The sequence below is a fragment of the Nothoprocta perdicaria genome, unplaced genomic scaffold, assembly GCF_003342845.1.
Source record: "Nothoprocta perdicaria isolate Ctin4 unplaced genomic scaffold, notPer1 scaffold_44, whole genome shotgun sequence".
Classification (NCBI taxonomy): Eukaryota; Metazoa; Chordata; class Aves; order Tinamiformes; family Tinamidae; genus Nothoprocta; species Nothoprocta perdicaria.
In genome coordinates, this window is record NW_020455688.1 from 2,612,397 (window position 1) to 2,625,049 (window position 12,653).

General features: G+C 41.8%; 1 protein-coding gene across 2 annotated transcripts in view; it reads left to right on the forward strand.

The window, feature by feature from the left end:
- SRPK2 (SRSF protein kinase 2) overlaps window positions 1–12,653 on the forward strand; it is an 83,355-nt gene that overhangs the window by 32,991 nt on the left and 37,711 nt on the right. For both annotated transcript variants that reach the window (XM_026046350.1, XM_026046348.1), the window contains exon 2: window positions 10,053–10,204. In XM_026046350.1, coding sequence (XP_025902135.1) covers window positions 10,053–10,204 — 152 coding nt within the window. The remainder of the gene's footprint in view (window positions 1–10,052; window positions 10,205–12,653) is intronic.

Genomic DNA, 12,653 nt, shown 5'->3' on the forward strand with positions numbered 1-12,653 from the left:
GGGCGGCACCGCGAGCGCCGAGGAGGCCGGGCCCCTCAGGCCCTGCATTTGCCCTCCGGGAGCTTTGTACAATTTCTCCTCCTTGTGCATTTTTGTTTCCTGTTTCTCTGTTAGCTGCTGTTATACTTGCTCAAGAACTGATTGTAGCTGGTGCACATACCTGTGGGGAAGTCAGCTAAAATTAGATGAAATAGGGACATCTATTTTATGCACTATTTTCCATGTGCTATGGAGCCTGCTCATAGGGCTGTTTCATAGGTTCATAGGCTGTTCACTCAGAGGTAAATAAGGTGATGTTTGTGTGCAAGCTGTTATCGTGACTGCATTTCTTACTTTCCTAAAAGGAAGAAAACACTTTCTTTTCCTAGAAGCTGCATTTCCTGAGAATTGAATCTATAGTGATGATTTCAGGCACTTATTTTCATTTTCATTCATTTCTTATTAAAGAAAATGTTAGGAGTGAGAAACACATGACTTAGAGGTATCAAGAAGCTTTCTAGAAACCAATTTTCATTTGGGTGTCAGGAGTTGTTGAGGGAAGGGATTTCTAAAGCCTTCAGTGTATCTTTTATCTTGGAGGGGCCTAGGATGAAGCTTTGCACATCGCTGTGTTTCTCCTCGCAATCTATGCTATGAGGTGCTCACCAAGCAAAGTGGAACCTTTGGAGAAGCTSGATCCTCCTGAGAAGATGAATCTGGCCGGAAGCAGCATTCTTCATAAATGTGAAAGGCTTCATTCATTTCACTGAATCATCTCATCTTTCTTTTCCAACTCCAGTACTATGCAGCTAATTTATATCTGGTGTTGCCTAGCAAGAATTCATCAAGTATCTAAAGGAAACTGATTTATCCTAACTGCTATTCTTGTAGCAATCCATGTAGATAAAATGTTCAGAGTGGAGGATTAGCCTCTTCCCTATCACCCAGTCCTCTCACTGTCAGTCAGGATTAACCTCCAAGGCATTTTACAGCTGTCCGAGGCTTGGCTGCCTTGTCGTGCTAATGATTTAAAGACATCTCACTTTATATATCGGAATATCTCCATCTCATCCTGCGATCAGCTTGTGTTTCAGCTATCATCTTTTAAGAGGTTTAGCAATTTAAACTTCCTTTCTCAAGTGATAGTCTGCGTGCACAGTGGCAGTGACTGCATATGAATGCCAGTGACTGCCAACAGGACTGGGGACGTAGGATTCAGCACCAGAGGGTTGTCCTTTGTGTTGCATATCAGACTTGTGCTGTGCCAAACTAGTGGTTCTGGACATTTGGCTTTTGGAGTGTGGAATCTGAAAGTTCTTCCATGTCTGAGATGATCCTGTGCAGCGGTTGGTTGCAGACACTGTTGTCATTAGTTGGGAAACCATAAGATGAGATGAATCACGTAGAAGGGGTGAAATGAAGGCAGTAGCCCCACACAGTAGTAGCTGTTGTCAAGTTTCCATTATAAACTGGGTTCTGGATTCACCTCTGGATGAGCTTTGCTGCAAGTACAAAGGTCCATCCAAACACCACCACAACTGGGATTCCTTGAATCCATAATTAGCATCTTGCACATTGTTAGAACTAGGAATATTCCCATAAATGAGTCACTCGGCATCCATGCTGTGAGGTAAAGTGTGCCGAGATGATTCAGATGGTTTGATAACCCTTATTTTCAGACCTGCTGACACAGAGGAGATTCCCCACACATCATCAGGAGTTGTGGGAGTTTTGATAACCAGAAATGCCTCATCCAAACCACTCAAACTACCTGAACAGGGTCCTGGAGTACGGAGGTGGCTTTTGGGATCCTCCTGAGACTAGCCACTATTAGTGAAGATCCAGGCAAATGAAAGGACCTTAAAGCCTTGAGCAAAACGGAGAGCTCCAAAATGAGCTGTGCTGCCCACAGGCAAATGGTAGATGGGAATAAGGAGCTGAGACACGTTTCCCTGGGAGGACTGAACAGGTCCTGCGCCATAGTTAGAAGTTCTGCAGACTGAGTAATAGGCTGTGTGGCAGGAGGGAACAGTGACTGCAGCTGCCTGGGGAAACATAGGAGGTAGGATTCACCCTAACTCGCAAATGCCATGTGCTGTAAAGAGAGGCAGATGGTAGTTGGGCAAGAGATCAGTTTGTGCATTAAAGAAATGGAGGCATTCCAGTGAATTCTGGCTTTAACTGGTGTGAAAGCAAGCTGAAAAAATATTCTGAGGTCTAGCCACTGAAAAAGATCTCTTTTTTTTTTAAACCGGAGGTGTTGTTTTCTTCTGGATCACCTTTAATTATCTAGATAAACAGTGTTTCTGTATCTCTGAGCAATAATAATTGTTATCACCATGATGAAGACAAGAAGACAGAAAGATGAAGAGACCTTAAATTGCATGTTCTGTTACCTGAGAAGAAAATGGAAGATGTGTCGTTGAGACAGCGTTATTACAGTGTGAAAATATGCACACTGGAGATGAAGAGCTGTAACCTCATCCCTGTGGAACTGCCAGGATCGTGTTGGCTGGTGTCACCGATGTGAGCTGTGATTCAGAGCTGAGGAGCTGCCCTGTTCCTATATGCAGGGGAGGCTGCCAGCTACTTTTGCATTTCACCACTATGAAACAGCTGCTCTACAAACTCCCGTCCCCTGCATGCAGAGAAAGTGCAGCAAAGGCAGAATGCAAATCTGTGCACACTCGCAAGATACACCCTATCTGTGTGTGCTGGCAGTTTATTTCTAGGTCCTGCTTTATCCACCACCAGCATCCAGCTTTCAGAATTACTCTCTTGACTGTGGTATTAGATACAGAAGAATGGCTGTTAAAATCTTTTTCACCTCCAAATGGTGCAGACCTACAGGCTGCTGGGTTTTGAGGCCCTATTTAAAGCCAGCTGCTCATTAGGAATAGCTATCTCTTACATACATGGAAATGAGTTTTCTTGAAATACATATATGAGGGTAATTTTACATTCCCCCTTTGGAGTCATGTTGAACTTGGCAATCTTTTTGCTACTTTTACACATTTCTGTTACGAAAGTGGTCACTTAACATTAAAAACAATACACAAGGAGAAACTCGAAGCAGTAGATCACTGTCCTGCCCAAAGTGCTTGGCTGTCCTATAGAATTAGGTTCCCGACCATCTAGGGAACCTAGGGAATGATAGCTCTTCCAAACATCAGTTCATCATGTAGAGGAAAGCTGCTTTTTTTTTTGCATGGAGATGATCACCTGAAGTCAGGGTTATATCCTACCGGGGTGTCTTACTGGACAGAAAAGCAGCAAGTTCTGTGCTGCTCATGGAGTTTGGTGTTAGGTGAGGGATTGCAGTCTCACTGTTTGATTAACTCTTTTCTACTGGGCTGGGTTGTGCAGGTGAAAAGGAGTCCTAAGTGCTGTATTTACTGATTAAGTTCCTGCTCACTTCCCTTAAGATTATGGCAATTGTCCTCACATGCTTTATAGCACAGTGTAACCAATATATACTTACTTGTAGTTCACGTATGTTTATGTAACTCTAAGGAAGTTGTTGATGTGTAGCGATCAGCTAGGACTAAATCCCATATTTCATAATTTAGCTACTGAATTTCACCTCCAGCTTTGAGTTCAAAGGCTTACAGAGACTTAAGGGTTTTGATGCCATGTTAAATGAAATGTAATAACTTKGAAAAAAGTAATAACTTTGAATGAAAAGTAATAACTTTGGGAGAGAAGAAGGTACTTCTACCCACCTACCCCATCGTGGTGGCTGTAAGATATTGAAACAGTAAGTATGTTTTCTGATTATATCTTATTAATAAGTCACAGATACTTCCATTTAAACACATAGGTCTTTATGTTAAAATTAATTTATCACAGAACTTAACCATAGTGGTAGGAAAAATAATCCAAAACAAACGGTGGTTACTTCCTTTACTGAACACCAATGTTTCCCTAAGGTCTTGTAGTTTCTCCTCCTGGTCAGATGTAGAAATCCATACATAGGGAGGTGATGGAAGGAACTGTGTAGTATCAGAGGAGAATTTGGAGAAATTAAAACTATATATGCAGGCTATGAGAATAGTTTGTTTTTTTACCTAGATTTTTATCATTGTATTGGAGGAATATTCCTTATCTAACTTAATTGAGATGAAGGTTTCATTTCAGCCATCTGTTAGGAAGCATATATAGGTAACCCTGCATTCTCTGTTCTTTAGGATGTGAGTTATTACAGGTGTATTACTGCTCTGGCTTTTAACAATTTGGGTCAAATTTGATTTATGACTTTCTCAACCTTTACAACATTTTACTAGTGAGCAGAAATATGAGTGAACTGAAAGCTTTGGAGTTTTCAGTTATATATCTATGTCTGTGTATCTACGTCTTTTCTTTTTGTGTCACCAGGTGCTTCTGTTTTCATCCATTTAATTGTTGACTTTTCTCCTTCTGTGTGAGTCTGTAATGGAGAACTGATCTGGAAAGGAGAACCACATAACACCAGTGTTTGAGATGCAAAAGTAAAACCCTGGCCTGCTCAAGATTGAGGCCTCCTGGATAGATTTGGCTTATAATGTGCACTCTTACAAAGTTCTTAACAGAACTGCAGCAGCTCAGGTACAAAAGTTAGGTTGGGACTGGTGTTTAGAGCTTGGAACCAGTTCTTCTGGGTGCTTGGTGTAATTCAGGCCCAAGAAAGCCTGAAAGAGCCATCTCCAGTCTTGACTACCAGCCTGGCAAGCCTTATTGCTCCCTGTTACCTGGCATTTGGTACCATCGTGGGCTGCCGTGGTTGCTGTCAGGGCTGCTCTTGGTGACGTCCCCTTGCTGCTCTTGCTGCTCTCCTTGCTACCACTTTGTGGATCATGTGGCTCCAGTTCTGCTTGGGAATTAGTTTCCCAACATGGCCCTGTTGGATGTAGCATCAAGGCAAGGGAGAGGATCATGAACAAGAATGGAAACAAAGTACCATGTCCTTCATTTTGTTTGTTTTTTTCCTTCTGGATTTATGACCTTTGACTTGAAAAACACTAAGATGTCATTTGGTGTAATGGCAAATAATTACAATATTAAATCATAAATAGAAATAGCATTAAGTGGTTAAATTACAAATAATTCTAATGATAATTTCAAGCTCTTATACAAAATGCACATGTTCATTAAGCCAGAGTTTAATGTGGTTCTGACCACCTATTACGTTTTTCTTGCTTGAAATATGCGTAAACTTATTCACAAAGCCTTCAATTAAGTCTGTCTTAAGTTTAAGGAGCTCACAGTTAGCTGGCACCTGTGTAATTAAACTAAATTGTCATTGGGGAAGGAGAACAAGCARGAGTTCAACTAGTGAAGCAGACACCATTTGAACATAGGAGAACATAGAGCCGCGTGAAGCGGCRCTGCAGCCCCTGCCAGGGCACTCGCACCCACTCGGCAGGGTCCCCGYGCACACACTGAGCCCCAGCCGGCTGGCAGCGAATTTCCTCGGGGCTTCTCTGCATCCTCCTTTTTCAATTTGAAACTCCTGACAGAATTGAGATTTCTACTCAGGAGATTTCTAATATGGTTAAAATTTGGGTGATTCCAAGTGTGGCTTTATTAAGGTTATGAGGGAATCGTTGAACTTCCTTCTAAATGCATTTGCTAACTGCAAATGAACTTTTCTTGATATTTGCCACTGAAGATCTCAGGAGATTTTCCCCCCTAGATTAGGCTGGTTCCTAGGCTAGCCCCATAGATTGGTGCTGCTCCCCAATATATATCTCCTTTGAATCAGTCTGGCTTCTTCTCAGATAGTGCCCTTCTAAAAACCCATGGCAGGCTTTAGATATGTTCAAGGTAAAGTTCTGTTTACTTGAATGTTGTCTTTAAAGAAATATTTTAAAAAATGAGCAAAGCCTGGTATTTATACCTAGTATTATCAGATTAACAAATGTAGTTGGTTTTGTCATGCCAGCAGTGTTCATTAGAAAGGACACATCCTATTGATAGTTTAAAAAATATGTTTTTGGTCTGATGAGAGGTTTGGATAAAGTGATTTGGAGTCTGTTTTGGTTTTTAGTCATGAAAAGTGACTCCCATGTTGAGGAAAAAGGAAGGGCTGTGTGAAGATGAAATGAGTGCCTTGGTCGGACCCCAGTTCATCTACGTTCTCCCTGGCCAGGAGCAGCTGCCTCGGGAAGATCCCAAGGTCGGATCCGTGTGTGCTGAATCCTCATCTGGCATCCAGCAGCCTCCAGCTCAGGGGCTGCCCAAGTCAGAGGGTTTTATTCCATTAGCCATCAACAGATTTTTCTACCATGTTTTTTTCTGAACTCTATTTGAACCTTTGGGAGTTTCTCTCACTCATAACATCTAGGGCAAGGAATGGCACTCACTAACTTCATTTTGCACGAATAATTGTTTCTCTTTTAGTCCTGAATTTCACTCAGTTTGTTTGGGAGAAGCAGTGAATGGTCATTTCCTTTTTATGTTTTGTGCTTCCCAAGGTTTTATAGGTCTCTGCTCGTCCGCTTTCCTGGCCAAAGACTCCTGGTGTACTTAGATGCTTCCTATATGGAAAGCATTCCATGTTTTTCATCACCTTTGCTGCCCTTGTCCAACCTTTACTAGAACAGCTAAAAATATTTTGTTTCTAGGTTAAAAAATTTTAGATTTCCAATGTTATATTTTTCGGTTAAAATATTTCCAGAGTGTATTAAAACCAAGCCAAAACAAACAAAACCCACAAAAAGTGGAACATGGAGCAACATGTTGTACAGGAAGAAAAGTAAAATCAACTCTTTTGTAGTTTTACATTCCTGCAAGTGGATAGCTGATTTTCTCTGACTGTATTCAACATTTCACTGTATTTTGCTTTACTTCAGTCTTTGTCTTGTGTTTTAAGAAGCATTCTTCCTACTAAGAGCAGCTTAAAAATAGGATTTATTTGTTTTGATTGGACTCTGCTGTAAGCATATATGTTTGTTTGTTTAGAAAGAGGTAATTGAAGGATGCAGTACCCTGCCTGGTGTTTGTTACTTGTTTGTAATGCTTATTTAACAAGATTATAAAGTCATTGTAGCTTGGGGAGATGGTCACTTGTCTGCATACCTGCTGACAGACTATTGTGAATCTGGAAATAATGTGTTGTCATGTGCATTTAATTAAGTATTTATGCTTGGGTGGTGATGAATGGCCTAGTAGTGGTAGACCACGGAGCACTAAGTGTTTACATCAGAAAAAGTGAAATCTATATGGTAGGTAGCTTTGCTTGTGTGCGTTACCCTAGTGCACATTAATACATGTGATGTTTTGGGAAGCGTAGAGGTAACTTGAAATGTTCTGACTGTTGAAGAGCTTATTATGTTACAATAGATTATGAGAATTATGTTTCTAAAAAAGGAAATGGAATTTAGCACTTATTACAGCTTTCTCTGATAGCTGTGTGGACTTTTTTTTWAAAAAATGGATACTTTAAAGAAAAAAATGATATTTTTACAAACTCTACTGGAAAAATGAAATCTACACAAAACTGAATAAAGCCTATATTCCTGTCACACCTCGTGAGGAAAGATAGTGTGCAAATATCCATAGCACTTTGTATTTCTGATTCAATCAGAGGGTTACCAAGCAATAGCAAAACCGGAGTTCCCGTGAGCCGATGCCCCGAGGTGACGCTGTGGAATCGCGCGGTGGGGAAGAGCGTTGGGATGGCGCTGGGCTGAGCTCAGGCACGGCAAGGCCGAGCTCAAGCAGCGGGACCGAGTACTGCGAGTCCATCCTTGCGCGTGCGCCTGAAATGTGTCAGTGAGCAGAAGCGGACAACACTGTCCCTTCCTGAGAATCCTGAGGGAAAACAAGGAAGCAGCAAAGGAACAGTTCGGATTTAGCCGTGGGGCGGGTGGAGCTGAGCAGCSTTTCTCCCCTTCGCCCTTCTTCACACACTGACGTTCAGGGCTTCCCAAGGTGCTGCCAAAGCTAAAAGGACAAACCCAAGATTCTTCTCAGCTTAAATCAGGGTTATTTGCAGATAAAATCRTAAACAACCCCTGAAGGAAATAAATAAAATCCTTCCTTCCTGATGCGCACAAAGGAGAAAAGGAAGGYGCTCCTGAATTCCAGCATTCCAACCGCAGCAAGGCTGGGAGATGGAAGGAAAATAACCCTTTTCAAAACAAAATTAAATACAGTAGCTCAAGAAAGACCCAGATGAAGATGAATTATRTTAATCTTTTTCCTTAGAAATAATAAAAACAGGCAGTTGTTTGAATCTAAATATTGAAGAGTCTGCTTCTTCCTGTCTCTGAGGGAGACTCCTCCTCCGTGTTCATTTCACATGGGTGGATCTCCTTCCCCTTCTCTCCAAGGTATTATCAGGTGGAGAAATACAGCAAACAGCTGTTTGCTTAAGTCAAGCACAACTGGAATGGATTTTTAAGATTAGGACCTCTCTAGCGCGTTGCCTTACGTGCCCTTCAGCTAGGGTTTGTACCGTCTGATTGATGTGGCCAAAGCACTGACATGCAATTGCACGGTCCAAACAAGGTGCAACGGCRGTGCCGTCCCACCGAGCAAATCCACATGTCCCCAAGTGTCACCTGTGTGAGCGGGTCCCTGCACTGAGGCGGGGTGGGGAAGCGCAGGCTGCCCTGCTCTGCCTTGCTGCTCGTTGGGGTTCGCATGGAGCAGCGTCTAGGCCCTGCTGYGGTGATCCAGCCTGGCCTTATGCCCGCAGGCTGCGGTTTCAGGCCTTGGGATGGAGTTTTGTGCTGTGTGTAAGCGCGTGCATTTAAGTCATTTAAAACGCTCATCTAGGTGTGTGGGCCATCAGTGCTGACACAGTAAAGCCAGGCTTTGGGAGGGCCATTAATCCCACAAGTAGTTAGTCCAAGAGAAGCACAACTGGTGAAGGGTGCGCTGTGCCTTCCATTGGCTGAATCAAYTTATTTTCCCTCACAGTGCATCATACAGAGACATCTGTTGGGAACAAAAGAGGAATGATTAAGACCAAAAAAAACCAAAAAAAACAAACAAACAAACAAAAAAAAACACCATAAGTTATGAAAGCAGAAGCACTTATAAACACATTTATTGTTCATCCTGTGAATGGATCCGTTCTCTCACTTCTCTTCTGTCCTTAGTTTTATGGATTTAAAAATAAATTGATTTATTTGGGATAGATTCCTCCCTATGACTTAAACTGTTTTATTTCATTACTGTATTAACCCCAGCTATTCCTTTCAGTATCGGACTGTGCTGAAGTAGAGCAGGGTTACGTTTTTCTGCAGGAGTTACCAGGCAGACAAACCTGGTTGGCACCCCAGCCACTCTGTCCGTCTCCAGCAGCCGCTGTGTGTGAAAACGAGGAATTATGGAAAGAACGAGCCTGGGCAGGGGGTCAATATCAATACAGCCTTTGTTCGTGATCTGGGCAGGGTTTGTGTCCACATTTTAGGAGCTGAGAAGTTAACCAGCTGTGTAAAGGTTTGCTTCAGCTCTGATTATTATCTGAGGGATAAAATGTGAATGGTGTTTTTTAGGCAGCTTGGACTTGACATAGATATAGAAGCAAACTTATAGCAGCTTTTAATGGCCTTTATAGCAGCTTTGTAATGACCTTATATCGGCTTTAAATTGCAAATACATTTTTTTTCTTCGTATAAAGTACCAATACAAAAATAAATAGCATCAACTTGCCTGGAGAAGGCTTTATTATTTAACAAGCACTGTGCTTCAACGCTATGTTTCTTTTTTTATATATATATATATATATATATATATCCCTTGAAGATGCTCGGAATTTCAAAACGTGAGTAGTTTGTAGATGTTTAAAAACACCAAGCCAAGCACAGTTTCTCTCAGATTTAAGATATAAGTAGCAACGTGTTCCATTTGCTTCAAGTGGCCTCATATTTCCGTTCCTTGTCCTTTCCTTCCCGAACTCCAGAAGCCGCACAGCGAGCAAAGCTCCCCTTAGTCGTTCCCTTTCTCCGGGAGCGGCGCAGCCCTGGCACGGCGCCGGGCGCTCGGCGAGGCCATGGCGGCTGCCGCCCATGGCGGCGCTGCCCCGGYGCCCACGAGCGGCCCTCGCGCCTCCCCGCCGCCCTAACCGCCCTCTCTGCCCGCAGGCCCGAGCCGCAGCAGAAGGTCCCGTCCGCACCGCCGCCACCGCCGCCGCCCCCACCGCCGCCGCTGCCCGAGCCCAGCCCCCCGGAGCCCGAGGAGGAGATTCTGGGCTCGGACGATGAGGAGCAGGAGGATCCCGCCGATTACTGCAAAGGTGCGTGGCCTGCGGCGCCTCCCCAGCCCTTCCCAACGCCGCCATTCCAGGCGGTGGCTGCCGCATCCAGGCCAGAGTGCTGCTCTGTCTCCATACTGCTCTTTACTCTTCCATAGCTAATCTTGGCGTTTTGTGATAAATRACAAATCTTGCACGCCAGTTTTCTTCCTTTCTTCCCTACAGGAGCAGAGGGGGAACTCCCCTTGATTGGTGTTGGTGGTAAAAGAAACAGGAATACCCAAACCTAGCAAACACAAAAACACACCTGACGGCTTATTAAGTGCCCTGATACCTCTGACAACTTCAGCTGAATTTATATTAGGCTCTGATTCTTACTTTACTCTTTTTCTTTCCCACACCAGCTTGAGATTGTTACATGCTATTATTAAACGTGCTGTTTTTCTTAATCTCCAGTGTTTTGGGCTCCCTGCATCTCTATTTTAGTGTTYGGCCTCATTTCCGTGGTTTATGTTAGATCAGATGTCTTTTGTTTATTAAGTTATACAGCATGTGACCATAGTACAGCCGTGTCAATATTTAAGTTTGTTTTAATGTTGCTCCTAAACCGCTTCGCTGGGGCAATGCATACCCTGAACATACATGGAAGATCATAGGTGACAGATCTATTGACTTTGGCTTATCTCTCTCCYAATTGATTTCAGGGATATGAATATACAGCTCAACTATATCTGCTGTTCCATATCCCTCAAATCAAGAAATACTTGCTGTGTTAAACCTGGCATATGCCTCATGATGTTTGTTTTAAGAATATCTTCTTCTTCCAAACTGGAACAAGTTTTTTTTTTTTTTTNTTTTTTTTTTATTTTTTTTTGGTCCATATATAATGATTATAAGATTTTATTATAAAACTTCTATTAATCTGCAGAATTTTGAGTGGCTTAAATGGCTTATGATACCAATAGTGAAAACAAACTGGTAAATTCAAGCCAAATTTTCATCTGTATTCAAGTATACAGTCCACATCAGGGAAAAGAATATATATAGCCAGAATTTATTTTTATTTCTTAAAATTATTTCTCTTACAATACATATGTTCCTTTTTTTTTGTATCTGTAGCATCTTCCATCAGTGAGTAAGGATTTGTTTTTTGAACATCTGCTTGCTGTATTTCATTGAGATTAAGCATTCCTAGGCCCTCACTTAATTCTTCCCTGAAATTAGGGCTGAGTTTAATTTCAAACAATCCGTTATTGTCTGTGTCCCAATGTAGTTTGCAAAATGTGGCCAGCTGGAGAAGTTAGAACACACACATGCACAAACAACTAGCTTTACAGTTTGTTTGCAGGGCACCTGTGAGAGTCTGTGGGGCTATTTATAATCAGTCAGTAGCAATACCTGTTTGCTTTTACAGTGGATTCCATATTAGGCTAAGAATCCTGCAAGTTTTGTGAAAAATTAAAATCTCTGTACTTTTCTAGGATTAGAATTTAGCTATATTAATTTCTATGTTTTGGAGTTTTTTTCTTTCTTTCTTTTTTTTCCCCCCCGGAGACCTGCTTTAATAATTTGAATATGTGATTTTCTGCTTTTGGCAATTTTATTTGTTTTAAGGAGTAGCGGAGAATGTTTGGGAATTATCACTTGTTAAGGGAGTCACTCTTTTTTTCCTAATTTTATCTACAGAACAGGACTCTCCTAGGATATTGAGTGGAGTCAGACCATACTTCATCCATTCAGGCCTGGTTTGAAATCTCTTAGGAGGGCCCTTTTGATGAAGAAGCATATAATTCATTTTGTATTTTAATTTAATATTTTACCTATTAAATATGCCTCACATTGGCTCAATATTTTTGTTGCTGGTTTTATTTTTAATCTTTATTTTTATGGATATGTTGGTGTGAGCTGGACTCTCACATTCACCACGTTATGTGTTGGTTAATAAATAGTTCCCTGTCATGAGAGAATTCGTAATCAGGGAATTGGATTAGTTTGAATTAGCACCTGAGGTGAGAGAGACATCTAACACCTACTTGTGTAAGGTGAACTCTCCCTTGTTCCTCAGGGGCTTTCTCACAACATCCACTTAAATCTGTGGAATGACTTCTGGTGATACCACTCAGTTTAGATTAAATGCTTCTCAAGTGTTTAAGAAATGGAAATATCAAAACACCAAATACCTGATCTTTAAAKGGGTTATTTAGACAATGAAAATATTTCTTCTGCTTTCTGAAATGCCTTGAAACACTTGGAGGTTTTTTTCAAGTGTGTGTCATGTCGTGGCTATAATTGGAATTCTTTCCTTCTGTGATCTTCTTCTTTGCCCCCTGGAGATATCGCCCATTCATCCAGTTTACAAAGGGAATAATTCCCTATACAAACATAGAACTAGTCAGCTACAATTACCAATACATTGAGGAGACATTCAGGAATAATGATCTCATTTTCTGACCCTCTTTCTGTAGCATATGTAGCTAGTTGCATGAGAGAC